Below are 22,839 nucleotides of genomic sequence, written 5' to 3' on the forward strand. Positions count from 1 at the left end.
GTTCGGGATTCCGGCGTCGGGATTTTGAACGCCGGGATCCCGACTGCTGGCTTTTCATGCCGAATCCCTACAAGATAACCCCCTAAAAATTGCAATATACAGAAAACAGGGGGGTATATCTGCGCATGCCCTCACCGCTACTCCACATAAAAAATATGTACTTCCAAAATGTGTGGAATAAAGTATATATATATATATACACACAATTTATGGATTCTGACACAATATTTGAATATAGACAATAAGTTTATTAATTTATATAGGATTAATAAAAGGAAATTATAAAAATATCCAATGTGAGGCTAATACCAGTATACACGGACAAGACACACAAAAATATAACATATAAATCCTTTTTTTGGTACTAGTGTATTATCACGGTGCCCATCAAATCGCATCGCATGCCACTAATTAAGGTATGTGATGGCATGCAATGGGACCCGATTTGAGCCTTTCCTCGGGCGTGAGCATACAATTTTAATATCCCCCCCTCCCCCCCCCCCCCGGCTGCCCGTGCCCCCCCTCTCCCCCCCCGGCTGCCCGTGCCCCCCATGCCCCCTCCCCCCATTGCCGCAGGCTTACCTGTCCGCCGCGCGTCCCGGCTCCCCTCCTGGCTTCAATTAATTCTATGCAGACGAACCACGATAAAATGGCCGCCCCCATACCGCAGACAGTTTCAGAGAACAGTCTGCTTTATGGGGTGGCCATTTAATCGTAGTCCGTCTCCATAGCATTGATTGAAGCCAGGAGGGGAGCCGGGACGTGCGGACACTGGACAGGTAAGCCTGCGGGGGATGGGGGGCGGGGGGATTACTATAGCACCGCAGCCCCCCCGGCACCCCCATATGCACAGCGCCCCCCCCGCGACCGCGGAGGCTGCGGTGCTATAGCTACGCCACTGGGCTCACTAATATAGTCTTATGGTCCAGATGCTGTGGTAATGTTCCAACAGGTGGGATATGTGGCAACCAGTGAATAAATACTCAGTCTTAAGTGGAGACAAGGATTATAGGGTATCTCTGAAGCATTAAAGGGAGCAATGAGCTGGGGAACCGTAGTGAACTGAGTGCTGTGAAGCAGTCCATAGAGGCTGGGGGCCAGCGCATGCACAACCGCAATGGGGACCACTGGGGACCAGCATGCACTGGCAGCAGGAACCAGCGGCGGGGACCAGCAGTGGCGGCGGCAACGGAGGGGGGCTAAGCATCGTGTCAGCCCCCCTCCTCCACAGAGGTAAGAGCCACCACTGGTAGTGTGCATTCAGGACTCAGGTCCCTCTGTATCTGGATGATGGCTGTGTACTGTCTCCGTAATTCCCGCTAACGACTGTAGGATTAATGAGGCGGCTTCCTCCACCCATGTCAGCGCGGGGCAGATGATTGCTGATGTCTGAGGGTAGCTCCTAGTGGATTGCTGGTTGGGCAAAAGCACGTGGAGACACTGATGACGCTGCAGACAGAATAGTAAGTAATGCAATGCAGTTTGCCCCAGGGGTAACGGTACCCCTGTTTAGGAACTACTGATAATATTGCTGTAGCATCACATACAGCCATGTCTAGTCCGCGTAGCTATAGGGCTACCCTAGTAGTTGATGTTTCTTGTTGTTGTGTATATGTGTATGCAGTTACAAATGAGCTTGCAATGGCTCCAGTGGGTGTCTATTTTCTTTTCTGGGTGGCAGTTCCACTAGCAATGATTACCAATTGTATAGGCAAGTGTGTACAAACATGAATTACTGTAGTCCCATAAAAACAGCAGTTTCCACTTCTTGTTCCCATCTACATAAGCCAATAAGAATTATTTCATTTGAACTATATATCATGTTGGAATACTGATCATCACATTGCTTTGATGCCAATGGTATTTTTATCTGTGTGAATTCTTTCCCTAACCACAAATACATCATCACAATTCATACAGGTTCTCTTTTTTGCCTATAAAGGGTAGCACAGAGAATCACTTTCTGTCATCAGGGAAAGCTCTCATAAATCAGGGTATTTTCACATCGTCTATGAGTAGCACAGCAAAGCCTACTAACAGCATCCCGCCCAAAGTTGCTGAATAATTTGTGATGTGCCCAGACAAGACTGTGTGCCCCAGGCCACAGGATGGAGATGATGGGGAGGGATTGGCAGACAAAAGAGAACCTAGAGTTCTTAGCAAAATAGGATTCTATTGCCACAGCTCTAATCTAAATGGTTTAATAAACAACTAGGGGGGTTAGATTGACAGTGTTTTTGTTGTTCGCTTTAATATTATATTTAGAATGCTGATGTCTTGAAGCAACATGCTGAATGTGCTGGGAAAGCTCCTAACAGACTCGTATGGTTTTCCATAATCCTGCTTGTGTTGTTCCTGCAATTTAGGGGGTTATTCAAATTTGTGCGGTCCTGCGTGCATTCGCTCGCAGGACCGATGTTGTGCATCTGCGCAGGCGGGTTTCTGTGCATGCGCAGACGTATGGTGTGTGCACCTACGGCGAACTTTCGGTTTGCCGGGTGTACGCACCCATGACGGCGTGGGGGGGGGGGGGGGGGGTGGAGAAGGGGGGGCACCGGGCTGCCTCATTACCATATGAGAACACCCAGCATTCCATGGAAATGAGGCTGTGACGCAGGAGCAGGGGGCGGGCAGATGACATCACCAGATGTCAGCTACCCCCCATATCCGTGCTAGCGTGCACGCATATGTAAGTGACTTAAAAGCCACTTATATATGCGTGTACCTTCCACATCTTTCAATGGTTGATGACCATCGAAAGATGTGGGAGGTTACCCGCAGGCATATGAAGGATGTTTATGCTAAACATCCATTCGCAGCCTGTGCGGGCGAACCCGCGTTGCAAGGGGGGGGGGGACGTTCATTCCCCGGGGCGGGGTTTGGTGGATTTGCAAGGCTGCGAATTTGCAGCCTTGTGAATCATCCAGAATAACCCCCTTAGTTTGCTATGAGCTTGACTTGCCAGCAGCAGAATACACACATTTGCTATTTAAAGTAACCTAGAAGATGGTACAGTAAGTTGCACATATTCTCGGACACTGAATGAAATGCATGTACAATATATTCTTCTGGGCGGAACTCTGGTAGCAAAACGACATGATTGTCTATTCAATTGGGGTTTCACTGGGACCTTTCTAGATGCTATGTTAATGTGGCTAAGTAGTGAAATGACTTAATGAAATGAAATAGGGGTAATATATTTCTCAGAAAAAAACCAAGCATATTTGGAACAGTACAATAAACTTGAACGTTTTTGTATTATGATTTCTATTTAATGCATACTTACCTACTTTTCAGCTCTATCCTCCAGGAGAAGCCCAGAGCAGCTACAGTGCCTGCGCATTGTGGCATTATAATCATGGTAGTGCCCACTTCTTTGGTAAGTAGACAGGATGCAGGAGTTCTGCCTACTCTTCTGGGGGTGCTAAGAACTGCTATCAAATCTGGGTGTCTCACACAAATTCCAATGGGCAAGAGTTATTTAATGGGTCTGATTCTGATTTGGGAGTAAAGGAAAAAGAGCTAATAAAGTAGTTTCCAATCTGGAAGAAGTGGTGCAGAGAGGGGTTTGGTACTTTTTATCCGGGCCCTGGTCTGATGGAGGGGCCCAGGTCGCACTGCCACTACAGCATAACCTCTCTCCCCAAATCAGCACACGCTACTCTGTGCTGTGTGCTGATCTGGGGAGAGAGGCATCTGCAGCGGCAGCCTGTCCTCTCTCCCTGAGCCAGTGTCACACCCACTGCCCACCCGACTGTGCCCCTGCTAAATAGTTTTCTATTTACAGGGGCATGGCCACAGCCTCTCCCATTGGTCACACTGCTTATTTTTACTGGGGTCCGGCAGCGCTGTCAGTTCCCGTGACTGGAGGGTATATGCAGAGCCGGCCCTAGCAAATTCCATACTCTAGGCAAAGTTTTTGTTGGTGCCCCTTAGCAGATAATTTCACCTCTGAGCTTAGTGTTATTATACTGCTGTCCGCTGTTGGTCCCTTCATTGCGGTATGTGCCAGTGCAATGCACCAGCTGCACCACAACCTGTTCTGCCTCAGACCCAGCACCGCTCCCCATCACAGCACCCATCACCCAGCAGCACAGCAGCAGCCAGTAATACCCATAAGCCCCACCTGGCCAGCACATTGCACCAGCACCACTCACAGCAGCACCCCTCACGCATACATGCTGAGTTTAATTAAAAAAAAAACATTGTTACAAACTTACTCAACCACTCAAGGATCATATATATATATATATATATATATATATATATATGTATATATATATATATATATATATATATATATATATATACATATTATATATACACTGCATAACTGGATTCAGCTGTCATTCATGGCAATGGCCATAAGAAGAACATGGGGAGTTGTAGTGGTGGCTTGGGAGGCAGAGGGTAACAGAAAGAGGCTGTGTGAAGGAGGAGGCAGTCATTGAGAGCAGGGTTACAGGTGAACAACAGGGTGACAGGAAAAGAAAGAGAGAATGACAAGCAGAGGATGGCAAGGAGAAATAATGGCCCTTATTCTGGTCCACACACAGCGCTGCAGTGGCCGACTGCAGGGTGACAGGGGATGATCTCATCCCCTGTCACCCTCTCCTTTTCAGAAAGAGGGGAAAGCAATGGTAAAATGTGGAGATGCAGAGGGTGATGTGGAAAGGGTGACAGGCAGTGGGTGTAAGCGGAGAGTATGTGTATTAGCATGCATAAAAATGGGCATAGAGGCAAGGGAAGACAGTGTAATCATGCCACTATATATATCGCTGGTAGAGCCTCATCTGAATACAATGCATAGTTCTAGGCACCACTCCACAAAAAAAGACATCTTGGAATTTGGAAAGCTTCAGAGATGGGCTACAAAATTGATAAAGGGTATGGAGTTATTGGGTTATGAGGAAAGGCTAGCCAGTTTAAGATATGGAATACACTGCCGGGGAAGGTTGTGATTGCAGACTTAGTTGATGTGTTTAAGAAAGAGACAAATTTTTAGGGGGAAAAAAGTATCCAGGATTTCAACCATTAATTAAATGTATAGTAGTGGACCCAGAGAGAAATAGGACAGCCATCTTGGGTCATGAGGAATTCTGCATTTAAACAGATTGGTGGTTGGTTCATCTGGGTAATTGACAAATATAAGATAGGGGCTACAGGAGATCTAATATAGATTGAACTGGATGGATTGGTGTTATTTTTCAACATCATCAACTATGTAACTATGTGAATACATTTATTTATTTATTTATGTTTAGACACACCACTCTTATGCAAATCTCTCTGCATATTGTGATTCTACCTGACCTGCAGTGCACCATGGGATATCCCAGATTTGCTCTGTTTTGCTTTACTCCCACCTCATATTCTGGCCCATTGTCTTCAAACTGTGCTATGCATACTATTTGTGGCCTGGCAGCATTTAAATCTGGATTGACAGATAGAACTTTTGTTTTTCATTTATACATTTTTCCGATGATCAAGAGTCCAAACAGATGGTATGAACTAACAGTGTAAACTGATATCAGCTATTAACTCACCGAGCATTATCACAAAACACAGCTGTTGGAGTATATCGGAAATATATTGTTTATGTTGTATGCAAAGTCCAAGCCAAAACAAATAGAAAATAACCTTTGAATTGTGCTTTGTAATATGAGCTGGTAGCGTAAGAACGAAGTCATTATCCTCAACAGTAACCTGCTGTGAAGAGATGCAGCACAGATTGCGATCCCTAGGATATGCATCGACACCTGTGCAATCTCTCTTACTTGACATGTAGTATAAATGGCTAATGCTGAGTAGGTTATCTGGATGGCGGACAGACAATGTCTAGATTGACAGTCAATAGGTCGACACAATATGGTTAACATACATATGGTCAACATTGTCAAAAGGTTGACTCAAGCAAAAGGTCAACATGACTGTGGTTGATGCGTTTTTGTGGTCGGCTTGCGAATGTGGTACACTAATTAGGGGTTCACATGCTCTGGCGTTGACACAATTTTTTTTTAAAAACACATGTTGCCCTTTCCCTTGTCTACCTTTTCCCAGTGTTGACCTTTTGTTTGTTGACCTAGACATTGTTGACCTTATACTGTATACCACATCCGCTGGGCATACATGGTCAGATGAAATAACTGTGAGACTGACAGATGTTTTACCTGACACCTATCAGATATCATGGGCATACACTGTGAGATATTTCGGCAATATTTGGGTTACTACCCTGGGGAGGAGACATTTTCCCACTCCTCCTCTGTAAGGGGATATGACAAATGTCAGATAGGTGGCCTTGGCACTGCATACACTGCCCAATGCGGCCGGGTTATAATAAAAAATGTATCATCAGACGGACATGCTGGATGATTCATCATGTCTGACCGCAGATACAGATAGTATCATTGTTGTGCCAAACACAGCACAATGGTGTTTTGATTTTGTGTCCTCTAACTGTACAAAAGATATATAATGAGACTAACAGTGTTCAAGGTCACAATTTTTTGTTGTAAAAGCTGTATTGGAACAAGACACTTTTATTGGATTGTGTATTAATATGAAATGTATATCCTGTGTGAGATTTCTGCACGCCCCCAGCCCTCCCTCCCCACAGCGAGCAGCCCAGAGAGTGTGTAACTCACCAAAGCCGTTCTCATGCACATATGCATGCACAAACCTCGACCATCGTGCTGGAGCCGGATTGCAACAAGTGATCCTGAATCGGCCCAAGGTCTCCAATACAAGCCCATCCCTGCATTAGCAATCACTAATTACAGATTGAGCCAGCCAGCCTGAGGTATAGCCAAATCCCCTGAGCTGGCATTGGTTTGTGGTCAGGCGTTCTATCTGATGGGGACGCGCAAGTGTCTCACATGCTTGCAAGTCCCCATCAGCATGGCGGCGGGGAGCAGATTTCCTGCCAGTCTCCGCTTCAGGGAGATGGGCAGGGTTAGTGGGGGCTGCAGGCGGAGATGAGGGTGCAGCGGGGAGCTGGCGGAGGGCAGCGCCCGCTCTTGTCGGATGGGAACGGCGGTGGATGGCGACTCTATCACCAGGAGCAGCTCTCAAATGAGAGCTGCTCCATCTGTATATCACCTTACTTGTTTCTTCAGGGGCCGGCTGTTCTGCTGCCATAACACCACTTACAGTATGTATGAGCAGCCATCGCCAGGGAGGGATCCTTCAGAATTTTCTTTTTATAAAGAGACCTGACTTAATATGGTACCATAACATAGATATGGATGTGCGTCCCCCACAACAATAAAAGAAACAATTAAAAATTAATCATGTTTTTGAACTAATGAAAAAGTATAGCAACACTCTATGGTTGTATGGTTGCACAATATAAAGAATGAGAATCCGACCATCTCATATTTAAACAAATTGACGCAACCTTGTGAGTTTCCATAGGCCACAGTCTGCTGAATGTATTCTTGTTCATATTGAGTGTAGCATAAAACTGCTCTAAGGAGAAATACAAATGTCCAAGAGCACATATTCGGTTCATCTTAATAGAAACGAAAACCAACATTGCCTGTAACAATCAATATTATCAATAACATCTGATTATATTAATATATTCTAGGAATACATCATGATCCAAAGTAGTACCCTTGTATTAATAAAAAGGGGGTGAGCATTGTAATCACATTGGGATTATGGGGGTTATTCTGATTCACTCGCAAAGGCACAATCACTCTCTAATTGGCAAAACCATGTGCACTGCAGGTGGGGCTGATGTAACATGTGCAGAGAGAGTTAGATTTGGCTGGGGGGTGTACTTCAACCGATATCTATGTTGCAGTGTAAAAATAAAGCAGCCAGTATTTACCCTGCACAGATATATAACGCCCAAATCTAACTCTCTCTGCACATGTTACATCAGCCCCACCTGCAGTACAAATGGTATTGTCCATTAGAGAGTGATTGGCCTTTCCGAGTGAATCAGAATAATCCCCTATATCCACATAGGTAATGAAGTGCAGTCTTCTTATAACACATTATAGAAACACAGACACTGATCACAGATAAGAACCACTTGGCCCATCTAGACTGCCTCTCTTTAAAAAAATCTTCATAATAACCTAAAAATCCAGTTGCCACTTGTGTACAGGTATCTTTACGTCTATGCCATGCATGTCTACATTGCTCTGTTGTATAATCCTCCACATCACCTCTGATGGGAGGCTGTTCCACTTATCCACTACTTTATGTGGGATGTGGTTACTTCGTCTACAAGTATTAGGTCAAGAGTCATTTATAGGACAACAGTCACTAGGTCGACACATGAAATAAGTTGACATGCATTAGGTCGACATTGTCATTAGGTCGACACAAGCATTAGGTTGACATGGAAAAGGTCAACATGAGTCTTTCATGTTTTGTTGTAAAAAAAAGGTGTTTTTTCATACTTTACTATCCAAGTGGGCATAAAGGGAGAACACAATAGTGTGCCCGAAGCATGGCAAGCGTAGGGAGCCATATGTGAGGGGACATTGTACACTTATATGGTGTTCATGTCAGCTTAAGTCGACATAGACACACAAAAATGTAAAAACTCATGTCGACGTTTCTCATGTAGACCTTTTCCATGTCAAACTAATGCTTGTGTCGACTGAATGACCATGTCAACCTTATGCATGTGAACCTTTTTCCATGTGGTCAACCTAAGTTCTGTCGACCGTATGACCCATACCCCTTTATGTCAAGTAATGTTTCCTCAAATTTGAAGCTTGTAGTGCACCTCCCCTTCCAAGGAGAGTGGTGAAGTATGTGACAGCTTTAACTGGAGAGATGGAGAGAGAGAAATTGTAACCTCCCTGAATGCTCCAGACCATTCCAGTTATTATACCATCCCCGGACCATGGCCCTTATTCTGCTTGAGTGGGACGGCTGGGTGTTTGGTCAGACGGCATATGTATTGTGTTTGCGCATGTTCAGAGGGGTTTCTGCTTATGTGCGAACGCTGCGCACATCCGAATACAGCATGAATTCCGTACAGAAAACGATTGGTCGGAACAATCCGAGCAGGGGGTGGAGAGGGGTGTGAGGGGCTGTTTGGGCTCATTACCATATGCGTACACCCCACTTTTCATGGGCGTTCCCATGAAAACGCTGGGTGTACGTATGGTAATCCGGCCGTGGCGCATGTGTGTGTGGGGGGGGGGGGGCAGCTGACATAGCCGGATGTCAGCTGCTGCCCATATCCCTGCTTTCGCACTGAGAAATGTCTGAGTGGTCGGGAGCACTCTGAGCTGTCTGACCGGAGGATGGGGGAGGTTCCCACAGATGGGGGAGTTGTTCCTATGAAATATCCACTCGAGGTCCATTCGCTCGGCGTCTTACCGCATTCGGACGGTGTGAGCGATCTGTACGGTAGGAGGGGCTAAGAACACTCGGTGGCCATCCAAAAATATGCATCCGTCCGAGTCAACTAAAATAAGGGCCCATATGGGGAGGTTATAATCTCTCCCTCCTTGTCTCTGCTGAAAACTGTCACAAACTCTCCAATCCAATCCCCCATCTGACTTGCCTTTCTCATAACTTTGTTACATTGCTTACCTACAATTCAGTCAGCTAAAATAGTGACTAGATCCCTTTCCTTCTCAGTAGTTGCAATTATAATGCCATTAATGCTTTATTTGGCCCTTTGGTTTTTGAGACCACACAATTTAGCATTTTTTGGGCATTATACTGTAGGTTCCACACTCTTTCCCATTCCTCTAGTCTACCTAGACCAAGCGTAGGAAACCTGTGGCTCTCCAGCTGTTGTGAAACTACAAGTCCCAGCATGCCTTGCCACAGTTTTGCTATTAGGAAGTGCTAAAACTGTGGCATTACATGCTGGGACTTATAGTTTCACAACAGCTAGAGAGCCACAAGTTGCCTACGCCTGACCTAGACCATCAATCATTTATTTTAACACTCCTGGTGTGTCTACCCTATTGCATGGGTATGAATCATTGGATAGACATGAACTGGGTTGACAAGCATTAGGTCAACACCACTAGGTTGACATGCATGAAGGTCAACATGGCTGAAAGTTGACATGCGGGAAGGTCAAAATGGGTCGACAGGATTAGTTCGACATGGGGAAGGTCAACATGGGATTTTCACTTTTTTGTCCTGAATGTCGAAACAGTCAACATGGACACTGAAACATAGCACCGCATCCCCTTGCATGGCTTGCTGCGCTTGCCATGCATCAAGCACATTATTTTATTCTCCCACCACACCCTAGTGTATGGTAGGGCATGAAAAATCACCTGTTGGCACGTCAGCTCAAAAAAAGTGAAAAACCCCATGTCGACCTTCCTCACCTCAACGTAATGCTTGTGTCGACTAATGACCCTGTCACCTTAACCCATGTCGACATTCAGTCTTGACGACCTTCATGCATTTCGACCTTCATGCATGTCGACCTAGTGGTGTCGACCTAAAGCTTGGAGACCTAGTAACCGTATACCCTGTTGCATACCTTTGTGTCATCTGCAAAAAAGGCATACTTTCCCTTCACTACCATTATATTAAATATTTTTCCAAGTGGCCTTTTACTGTATATAGTACTGCCCAAAACATGTCGGAATAAACTGCACTTTCATTACTTTAACAAGTCTCATGAGTGCCACCTTTTGAGGGGTGTGGATCATTTGGTGTACAACAAATAGGTCAACAAGCATTGGGTCGACACCAATAGGTCGACATACAGCAAGGTTGACATGGGTTAAGGTCATGGATCTAAGTCAACATGACATTAGGTCGACAAAAGCATGATGTCGACATGGGCTAGGTCGACAGTCGAAATGTCGACATGGGGTTTTTTCACAGTTTTTTGTCGGAGTGTCGACACAGTCGACATGGATACAGTTTGAAGTGCACCACATCCTACACTCGGCACACTATTTTATTCTCCCACCACACCCTCGTGGATGGTAGGGCATGAAATACGGCCTGTCGGCACATGTCGGCTCAAACCCCATGTCGACCTTTTGTCTGTCGACCTAGCCCATGTCGACATAATGCTTGAGTCGACCTAATGTCATGTCGACCGAGACCCATGTTGACCTAGATCCATGTCGAGCTTGACCCATGTTGACCTTAAACCCATGTCGACCTTGCTGCATGTCGACCTAATGGTGTCGACCCAATGCTTGTCGACCTAGTTGTTGTAGACCTAATGACTGTATCCCCTTTTGAGGATATACATTCTCTCTCTCTCTCCTCAATCCTTTCTCTCTCTCTCTCTCTCTCTCTTCCAAAATAGTAAGTTAACTATTTTTCAGAGTTTGTCAAACGCTTAAGAACAGCCCCAAGCCTGCTTCCATAACTGTAGAGTGTTTTAGTAAAAATATAACGGTGTTGTGTGTCCATAGCACTGACATACTACACAAGTATATGTGTGTGTTCCCTTTTTAAATGATCAGTTACATAATTAGGATATAGCTCAGTTTGTACCACAGCCCTGGACGTTGTAGAAATCATTTCTGTTTCAAGATCTGCACTTTGCCACCTTTTATAGAGTCCCAAATAAGTAATACCACGATTTGACATGTTTGCTAAGGTTTCCCATAACATCAGCACTTAGTATTACATCTGGTACACACTCATTTTCTTAGTACTCTTGTACACACAAAATATCCTGTGCATCCACTTTAGTAGCACATAATTAATTACGGGTGTATTTATTTAATTTCCCATCCCAGACATATGTGTGGTTATCACACAGTAAATGTGGGGCAGAAGCAGCTTGTGTCTCTGTGTTTATCATTGCTTGCCTTGTTTGCATTATGCAGCGTCTGTCTGTGTGTTTACTATGCATCGCTTGCTTTAATTACTTGTTGATTTTGGAGTGTTTTGTAGTCTTTCACATCGTTTATAATCCTAGACAATGACTATATAAATGAGCCGGCTGACTGCTATTGTTGTGTGTGGGTTCCATTCATTTATAAAGCCTATGTGTGTCTGTGATCTCAGACCAGAGGATACCTGACAAAATATTATTTGTAAATAACTTACTCTGTCCCTCAAACTTCCTGATGATAGTGTCCAGATAGGTATTCTGGGGGGCTACGTGCCCCCTTCTCACCGGCATCTTGAAAACAGCACTCTCTTCTTCTCGGTCACTACGTAAGAAAAGTTAGCAATTCCTCCAGGCGATGACGGTATTAATGTCCTTTTAGTATCTCAGAACAATAAAATGTATCCCATCTTCTGATTTAATGGCAATATCATCTTGTGCTTCTTTTTAACACTTTGTAAAAGCAGACGCCGGTGATTCCAGTGTATCCTGCAAACGATGAACGGAGGATTAGGGATTTGCAGGGATGGGAAGAGCAGTGCAGAGAGGCTGCCAACCGCACTCCCCCCACCTCCACACAGAACATGTGCCACAGGGAAGGAGTTGTCAGCAGCGACAACTGTTAAGAGTGACTACTACAATCCAGATCTCTCAGGTCATTTAAAAAGAAACAACAACAAAAAAAAAAAACACCTTGATCAAGTCCTCGTGGAGGTCCTAGATCCCAGAGCACAGACAGGTGTGGCTTGTGAATGCCGGGGATAGCTTCTGTGTGATGCGATCCTTTCACCAGTCTGCAGCCAGCATCCAAGCATCCAGATCAATGGCAAGATAGTGGGAGCTGTCCTCTCTGGGTGGTGCTGAACGTGCTGCTAGTAATCTGCAGCTGGGGGTGGAGTGGCCCACTCTCCCTAAATCCAGACTCACGTTGCATGTACAGACAAGTATTATTTTCCGTGTCTATAAGACAGTTTGGAAGGAAATCCCTTCTGTTCACTCTTTAGTTGCTGGGCAAATCTTCTGTTGTTTCCAGAGAAATAGGTTTATAAAGAAGATGATCATCTGTTTGAATTATGCCTACACACAAAATACACACACACACACACACACACACACACACACACGCGCGATTTACAAAAAAGGTATATAGTGGCGATTTCCAAATTAATGAAAACAGGAGGCGGCACTCAAAAAACGTGGATAACGTGTATGACCATGTATACTGACAGCTTTTGCACCATTATGTTTTAATACACGTTATCCACGTTTTTTGAGTGCCACCTCCTGTTTTCATTAATTTGGAAATCGCCACTATATACCTTTTTTGTGGAAGGCACCTTATCTGTTGATCTGCTGGATGCTCTAAGTGCCGGTCCTCACGACCTCTCTCTCTCTCTCTCTCTCTATATATTAAATGTACATATGTGATGTACTACATCAATCTGTACAACAGCAATTAACTGAGAGAAAACACAATCTGGATTAAAACAAAATGTGCAAGATAAAATTATATTTTGTTGTTATACTTTGGAAGACACAGTAGGGTTTCATTGCGGTGAGCACACAGACGTGCAACATGAATTTCAATATAAAACAATATGATCAATATTTAAATCAAAATTCTATTACCTTTTTAAAGTGGAGGGGGGGAGTGTATTTAGAGGTGGGGCATTAAAACATTAGAACAATGATATCTTTATTGTCATAAAATGCCCACATGTGAACATTAAAGGAAAATCAGGTGTAAACAGTACAGAACAAAGACAGTGGAAAAAAAGTGGTATTGGAGTACAAGACTATACATGAATCAAAATTGGCACTAAGTATTTAAAGTACGGATTGCCACCGGGAATAAACCCTCTCTGTATCGTTTGGTTTTACACAGAACTGAACGGTATCACTTGTTTAAAGGAAGTAAAGAGAACAAGTCACCACTCGGGTGGAAAGGGTCCCTCAAGACCTTTGAGAGAAGCCGCTTTTCAAATATATGTCGTATGCTTGGTAAGGCAACCCTGGTTATCTTGCTTGCTACTGATACTACCCTCTGAAGGGATTTATGATCAGCAGCAGAAAAGGAACCGAACCACACCACAACACCATAAGTAAGAACGCTCTCGATGACACTTGTATAGAAGTTCACCAAGGTTATCCTACTCATACCAGCCATGCGTAGTTTCCTAAGAAAAAACATACGCTGGTGGGCCTTGTTGATCACACACAAGGAGAAAAAAGGATGACTCTCTTTGTTGGGTACTTCTTTACTTTCACGGCGCCAGCATGGCGCCGCGCGTACTTCCGGGTTACGCTCGCCACTAATTAAGTAAAATAAACTAAGTTAACGCCATGCCAACATAGATAGTTCATACCTCCACTATCCATGTTGGCATGGAGTTGATTTTAATTAGCGTGGCGAGCGTAGCAAGCCACCGAGCCCGCAGCGTGGGCGAGCAAAGCGAGCCCCGCAAGGGGACTCTGACGCGCGGCACCATGCTGGCGCCGTGAAAGTAAAGAAGTACCCTTTGTTGTTTTGCCCCAACAAAGAGAGTCATCCTTTTTTCTCCTTGTGTGTGATTGTAAATTTTTGTGACTCGTGGGAGCACCACCAACTAGAGATACCGGTAGGACGTGGCAGGTCCTTTTATAACAAGTATGTTGGTTATTTAAATGTGGAATATGTAAATAAGAGTCAGTGCTAGTCACCCCCCCTTTTTTCCCTGTATGTGGGCCTTTTTGATAACAATGTTTGTGTGGGTACTCCATAGAAGATCTTTAGACATGGTTACACCCATTGAACAGTGGTCCTCAGGACTCCACACAGCTTGTGTTTTCCAGGTCACCCGGCAGGTGCACAGGTGCATTCATTACTCACAGACACATTTGAAATGATCCGCAGGCGGAGCTAATTATATCACCTACGATTCTGTGAGGAGACCTGGAAAACATGCACTGTGTGGGGTCCTGAGGACCGAGTATGAGATACTGTGAGATGCAATAGAATAAATGGATGTAATTAGCTTAATGCAGGTAATAGTTGAAAATATGAGGACTTAAATATTTATTACTTCCAGTCTAGAAAATAAATGCACTTCACAGCACTTACCTCTATACAGTGGTGTAGTACTTTACTCGTTTCAGTCAATAAATGTGATTATAATTTAGGTGAACCCTGAGTAATTTGCAGATCTAACAATATTAACAATTTCATGTACTATACAATGGGCCTGATTCAGACCTGATTGCAAATGCGCTCAGCAGCCGATTATTCATACACTGCGTGTGCATCTGGGCCGCCATGGACGTGCACAACGCCTGCTAACAAAGAAATCCTGCTACTTTTTTCCTTTGCTAGCCATTCGCAAGGTGATTGACAGAAGGTAAATTAAGGCGTGTCCAGGCCTTTTAGGGGAGGGGGTGTGACATCAGCTCAGTCTGTATTCATCACAGCCACCAAGTCCCTGGTTTCTCCAAGCTTGTGATAAGTGGTGACCAGTGGATACATTATTAGATGGTGAGCATCTTATGAATTAATTTTGACATATTTACTTGGCTGCAAAGTCGTCTCTAGCCATATATATTTATTCGCACAGCGAGCACATTCATTCGCAAGGTGGGATTTCACAAGAGGAAGATGTTTTGCATGCCTAATACCCAATATTTTGTTAATTATAGGTGGCTCGTGCAAAAATTTTGCATGTGATTAACATGCAGACCCCTTGTGCGAATAACCTCTGTGCCTTGTGAGACATTCACATGGGTAGGAGACGGAGGGGGTGGGCAGGGGGCGGCTGGAGGGGAATGCCCAGCATTCAGCATTGAAGTCAGCGCTCGTCCTATCTTCGGCGGATAGCGGTCGAAATGAAAGTCATTTTTCTAAGACTTTTATTTCTGAAGGGGAGAGAAATGATTCGCTGGTCGGCAAGAATCAAATGGTTTTTCTCCCCTTCGGCCATACACAAGGGAATATGTTCGGGAACATCTCCCCACATGGTACCAAGGGGATCTGTGGGGAGGTGGCGGCAGGTGTATGTCTGTCCAGCAGGCGGCATTAATCTGCTTGCTAAGCAGCAAACGACCACTGCTTAGTGAGTGGTACTGAATCAGTCCCAAAATATGACTAATTTTATAGCGAGGTTGGTGGTTTGTAGTAGGAAGAAAGAAGAACTGGTTCTTTGTAGGAATTTTGAGGAGCCGAGCGAAACTGATCATCTTAGCCGCTCTGTATGGACGCATCCAGGGAAAGAACTCTAGGGCCAAAAGTCTAATTTTTACTTTGATTTTTAAACAAACAATACAATGCACAATTCTAAATTAACAATTTGTCAGAAGCGGAGAACTTAATCTTTAAAATGGTACCTCATTTATCGATTTTGGTTATGTATGAAGGGATCATCACCAAAAATCACCTTTTAGCAATAATATATATGATAATGACTATGGTCCTTATTCAGATCTGATCGCAGTACAACTTTTCCGTTTGGAAAATGGGCAAATGTAACATGTGCAGAGAGAGAGTTAAATTTGGGTGGGGTGTGTTGAAACTGAAATCTAAATTGCAGTGTAAAAATAATGCAGCAGGTATTTACCATACACAGAAACAAAATAACTCACACAAATTTAACTCTCCCTGCATATGTTACATCTGCCCCACCTGCAGTGCACATGGTTTTGCACATTTTCCTTACCAATTTGTACTGCAATCAGATCTAAATAAAGGCCTATAAGTGAGGTTTAAAGGTATGTAGTAGATGCCAGTGAGTACTGCTCATTTGCTGATTTTACATGAAGAGCGAGTGGCTAACGTGATACTGGTATGGGAAGCTGAGGATAATATATTCTAGCACCAACTATGGCTGAATGTCATAATCCTCAACTGTAATATGGGTATTCCAATTCTAAGCGGTGTATTTAATGCCACGGCGAGGGGGGTTTGTACGGCGAGGATGGCTTATTTTCATTGAGGAAAAGCAATCTTTGCCATCCAACCCCACCGCTGTATTCAATGTTTGCCCGGAATACTCATCGTCAGAGGGATGCCCTTAAATGGTGAGGTTCACCGCAAATGTAGCGAGTCTGCTTCATTTCGTGGTGAGCCATTTTAATAGGCGCACTCACCATTTCCACCTCGCTGAAAAGAACCAAGGAGGTGGAACCAGTGATTGAAGGGGAAGCAGTTGAATACTCTGTTGTCGAGCTATCAGCACTGCTCGCCATCATAGCTCGCCGTCGGAGCATTGAACACTGCCCAAAATCTGTTACACAAACATGAGTCTTTGGCACATCTAAGCACAGTGTTTGGTATAGCTTATGTTTGTGTTAGTTTCTACTCAGTACTTCAATTTTCACCTACAGGCCAAAATCATTATAATTGGTCAGCGGGTCCCAATCTGGTGTACTGATACCTCTGGTGGTATGCTGAAGACAGATTGGGGGTACTTGAAAATAATATTGGTAATGGTGGAAGAAGAAGTCTCCCGAAGGCAGAAGAAGTCTCCCATTGCCATGGAGACAAACCACATTAAGGGCCTTATTCTGGTTGGAGCGGCCGGGCATTCGCTAATGCGCAGGCGCGACCACTCACCAACGCTTACGGACGGGTCTCTACGTGCGAAAAAACCTGTACGCGAGTGTACGGGTATTGGGGGCAGCATAGGGGCGTGAAGAGGGGAGCGGCCGAAATAATGAGGGAAAATGGGCGTAAATATGGGCGTACACGGGGGTGTGCACCAAAAATGAGCGGTGCTACTACCGCACGATCGACTAAGGCACCGTTCATTTCGGACACAAAACAGGCGGCCGCCAACCGCCAACTCAAACCACCCCTACAGATACCGCATGCCAGCGTGCGCCTGAGTTTGCTAATTAACGCTGATTCCTACTCAAACACATACACCTGAATGTAATAAGCAATGCTGCAGTCTATTAAGTCCAAACCATGATTTCACTACCTGCAAGCCACACACAGCACTCAAACACATTGGAAGCTTATCTTTCTATACTTCTCGACATTTAAAGGTTTGTTTAATTTAAGGTAAGAATCTTTTTAAGACCTGCTTATATATGCTAAGGTAGCTATTTGCTAAACAGTTAGACACATTCACTACGTGCTTTCATAGACTTTACACAGTAGCACACTCAATCTACACAAGTCGACATGTGTCAACGTGTTCACTCTAATACAAACATAGGTTTTGTATTTATGATACAATAACATAAACCACATCTAACACCTACAAAGGATGTTTCAGCAATGTTTTAAGACCATGACCACTGATTTGCACATTAATTAATTCAATCAATTAATAAATTTTCATAATTATAGTTGAAAGGCAAGATTTGCAGGTCCATATATATGAAGGGTATGTCAGCGTACACGGACGTACGCTCACTCTCACGAGCGGTGACATAAGCTGACTTTTCTATTGTAAACAATAGGGACCCGTCCGTGCAAGCTGGCGTACGCTCAGATCTCCGCAAGAAGGCGGTGGGAAGACGGACGAGAGACGTCCGTAAACGGCGGCGTACGCTCAGTTGTACGCCAGTTGTCGGAGTGTAAGGGCTGGCCCGTCCGTGTACGTTGGCGTACGCTCATTTGTACGCCACTCCCCTTCTACGTTGTTTCTGGCCGTACGTATGCGGCTGAGATGTGGGTGGACTTAACCCCAACGGCCGCGTGCGGCTAGCGTACGTTAATAGCGAACGTACGCACGTTTGGCCGCTCCAACCAGAATAAGGCCCATTGTCACTTACGGGTCCATCTGCAGCGTTATCAGCGTCGCCTCGTGCTTTTGCTCAACCAGCAATCCACTGGGAGCTACCCATGATGCCTTCAGACATCAGCGCTCATCTGCCCCGCACTAACATGGGTGGAATAAGCAGTGGTATAAATCCTACAGGTTTTAGTGGAATCCCGGTGACAGTACACAGCCAGTGGCCAGACTCAGAGGGGTCTAATTCCTGATCGCACACTACTTCTCCATTACTCCTTAATATAAGGACACACATAACGCTCACTTCCACTCTACTCATAATCATAAGTACTGTACTGTGGATATTTCAAATTGACAGGAGGGAGTACTCATAAATGAAAAGCCGTATCAAGGGGTACAGGAGAGAAAAAGATTGGGAACCGCTGTACTAGTTGAATTTACCACAGACTTAATTGGTTTTAATGTGTGTGTTTAGTGTGTACTAGGGAAAACTGATTTTAAGCTCATCAGAGTTGCAGTAGGATATGCGATGTGTATGAATAAAATTATCTGCCTAAAGGTACTGAATATGTTGCACTGTAGCAATAGTGGTTAATAATAATAATAATAATAATAATAATAATAATAATAAATTATGGTACTTATGTAGTATCTGGGCTGCCGATTTTTTGATTGTATGCCTTAAGTTAAGGCATACAATCAGATGCGATGCGATGCGATATTGCATCGCATCGCATACGATGCGATGCGATGCGATGCGATGACCCGATTTTTCCATAGGATTCAATGTTAAAATGGACTGAGTCCATTTTAACATGAAATTCAATGGGAAAAAGGGGTCCTTTTCATACCCCTACTATCCAAGTGGGCATGGAGTTGGATATAAACCTGTGGCGAGCGTAGCGAGCCACCGAGCCCGAAGCGTGGCGAGCGAAGCGAGCCCCGCGAGGGGACGGTATTCTGTGTCCCCTCGCGGGGCTCGCTACGCTCGCCACGCTTCGGGCTCGGTGGCTCGCTACGCTCGCCACAGGTTTATATCCAACTCCATGCCCACTTGGATAGTAGGGGTATGAAAAGGACCCCTTTTTCCCATTGAATTCCATGTTAAAATGGACTCAGTCCATTTTAACATTGAATCCTATGGAAAAATCGGGTCCATCGCATCGCATGCGATTTGGTCGGGTGCGATGCGATGCGATGGACCCGATTTCAAAATCGGCAGCCCAGTTACTACATAAGTACCTAAATTATAATCAGTCTGTATTAAAAACCAGAAGCCATCAAAAACTTAATTCAGTGTGACAACATGGTGCACTGCAGTGTACAAAAGATTAGTATTGCTGGACTTGCACTGTTGTAAGAAGAGTAATGGAGTGGGCACTTGATATAGACATCTGAGCAACAACCACAGATTGGTAAGTAGCACTTGAATCTCTTCTGCCTATTTTTTTGCAGTTGAGTTCATGCATGTCTGCAATATGCCAAAAATCTAATAACGTTCCATATACAATTCTGGCTTGTTAGAAACTCAGCAAAGCTATATTGTATACTGTTTTTCTGAAAGGTGTGAGGTATACAGCAATAAACGAATAGTGCAGGTTTGTGGAATCACACAGATGCTATCACATACAGTGATCAGCCTAGAACAGATTGAGCTCCATTTTCAGTATATGTAGTCTATAAATACTTGAAAAACAGTTTTTTTCATTACTGTAAGATTTAACGATCAATATTGTTTACTAAAACAATACCTCACAGCTTTCCAGTGCAAATTTTCCATGCCATGTAAGACCATACAGCATAAATACACATATGAGTACTGCTGATATGCAAAGTGGAAGTTTCCCAATCAATTTATTGGTATACCACAGACTACTAGTGTACCTACTGTATAATGGGAGGGCCTGCACACTGCATACCCTGCACCCATTTAATTATACCGCTCCGTCGGCCCAGCGGTGGCTGCAGAACAGCAAACAACACTGAGAAAATGGCTGCCATGGCCATTTTCATTTGATTTGTGCATGAGCAATAGAGATGTCCCCTGGAATGAGGTGCAGGTGCCCATATTCCTGAAGACCTGTGCATGCTTAGTAGACTGTGTCATAATGCCTGAATCTATTGCACAAGGGCCCCCTCCTCTCTTAAAGTCTCTACAAACTCAAATGTTATTCATGCACTTATTACCTCTGTTATAAATACATAGTTGATCTATTTACAATAATTTATTAATTGGCAGCAGATAGGCAATATGCTTGTGGATTGATATCACAAACCCATAACTCTCATGGGCACAAAAACTGTGCTAATGAAATCACAGGAAGCTGGTAGAGATCACTAAACCACCATTCATGTAGAACGCCCAACATAAACAATATTGCGGTGAAGCAGAGGTGACACTCTCGGGTTTCAATAAACAGGTGCAGAGCCAGAAGCTGTGTTCAACATTTCAGTGTTTTACCGCCTTTTTTCAAGTACAAATGAGCATCTGCATCAGTCTGCATCATCATGCGTATGTGCATACAAAACACCAACCAGCGGGGAAGGGGCCATATTCATACCTGAGCGATCAGGTCTGAATCAGCCCCTTTGTTTATCATTTATATATGTAGGCAGCACGGATGGTGTAATGGTTAGCATTACTGCCTCACAGCACTGAGGTCATGGGTTTTATTCCCACCATGGCCCTAACTGTGCGGAGTTTGTATATTGTACTTGCGAGGGTTTCCCATCATCATTAAATATCCGGTATTCATCGGCAATCAGTTTGTCTTGTGGATTTCTGATTAAGCTCCAGGAGTCAATAGTAACACTGTAGAGGGGTCTGTGAAGTAGTGTAGGGCTGCAGTTCTCAAACTGTGGGTCCCGACCACCTCAGCATGGGGTCACGACTCTATGTTGCTGATCATGAGGCCACAGATATGTCTATGGAGGGGGGACAGGGTATAACTTATTAAGTAAACACCCACTGCTTCACTCTTTTATCCCCCTGTCACCCTCTTCCAACGCCCCATTACCCACTGCCTCTCTGTCACAAAAGCGGTCACTTAACTTCACTGACCCCACATGTGGCAGCCATTCAGTAGTAACTTGCTGGGGTCCTTTAATCATTTTTATTGTCTGATGGGGTCCCAGAGCAAAATAGTTTGAGCGGTACTTGTTTCCTAGCACGGCCACATATCTTGGCCATCGGGGGTAATTTGAGTGGCCTGCGACGCGACCGACGCGATGCCCCCGATTTTTCCATTGAAATGCATTGAAAACAGTGAAAAATCGCGTCGGTCGCGTCGTGTGCAGCTAAAAATGCTTAAATGGTCCAGACGCGATGCCCACGATTTCCCTATAGGGAACAATGTTAAATGCCTCAATTTACCCGCGATGACCACGATTTCCCATAGGAAACAATGTTAAATGGATCAATGTACCCAAATCAGCATAGGAACAATAGTAAATGGGCCAAAAAGACCCCTGAACATTGAAATGTCCCCCCAAAAGTAGTTGACGCCACCCCGCCATCAACGTGAACCCGAAGCGTGGCGAGCGCAGCGAGCCCGCGAGGGGCGGCGGTACGCGTCCTCCGACCTTTTCATGCCCTACTATCCACTAGGGCGTGGAGTGAGAATAGAATAGTGTGGCGAGCGCAGCGAGCCACCGAGCCCGAAGCGTGGCGAGCGCAGCGAGCCCCGCGAGGGGACGCGGATACCTTCACAGGTAAACGCGTCCCTTCGCGGGCTTCCCAGGTGTCCGCGTCGCCATGGACACCTGGGAAGCCCGCAAGGGGCCGCGTATAACTGTGAAGGTATCCGCGTCCCCTCGCGGGGCTCGCTGCGCTCGCCACGCTTCGGGCTCGGTGGCTCGCTGCGCTCGCCACACTATTCTATTCTCACTCCACGCCCTAGTGGATAGTAGGGCATGAAAAGGTCGGAGGACGCGTACCGCCGCCCCTCGCGGGCTCGCTGCGCTCGCCACGCTTCGGGTTGACGTTGATGGCGGGGTGGCGTCAATAACTTTTGGGGGGACATTTCAATGTTCAGGGGTGGTTTGGGTCCATTTACCATTGTTCCCTATGATAATTTGGCTAAATTGAGCCATTTCACATTGTTTCCTATGGGAAATCGTGGTCATCGCGGGTAAATTGAGGCATTTAACATTGTTCTCTATGGGGAAATCGCGGGCATCGCATCTGGCCATCGCACCCGATTTTTTTAGCGGCCGCGATGGCCCCGATTTTACCCCCGATGAGCGCGATTCTGATCGGTGTGGCCGTGCTAGGAAACAAGTACCGTTTGAGCACCCCTGGTGTAGGGTATAGAGGGGCCCGTGTTGTAG

At 45.0% G+C, this 22,839-nt stretch overlaps 1 protein-coding gene across 1 annotated transcript in view; it reads right to left on the reverse strand.

Annotated features, from left to right (window-relative positions):
- The window catches only part of KCNH6 (potassium voltage-gated channel subfamily H member 6), a 203,958-nt gene extending 191,305 nt beyond the window's left edge, over window positions 1-12,653 (reverse strand). Inside the window, exon 1 of the mRNA XM_083147475.1 lies at window positions 12,022-12,653. Coding sequence (XP_083003601.1) covers window positions 12,022-12,097 — 76 coding nt within the window. The 5' untranslated portion in view covers window positions 12,098-12,653. The remainder of the gene's footprint in view (window positions 1-12,021) is intronic.
- Window positions 12,654-22,839: the final 10,186 nt, after the last annotated feature.

Source organism: Crinia signifera, chromosome 6 (assembly GCF_055691185.1).
Source record: "Crinia signifera chromosome 6, ASM5569118v1, whole genome shotgun sequence".
NCBI classification, from domain to species: Eukaryota; Metazoa; Chordata; class Amphibia; order Anura; family Myobatrachidae; genus Crinia; species Crinia signifera.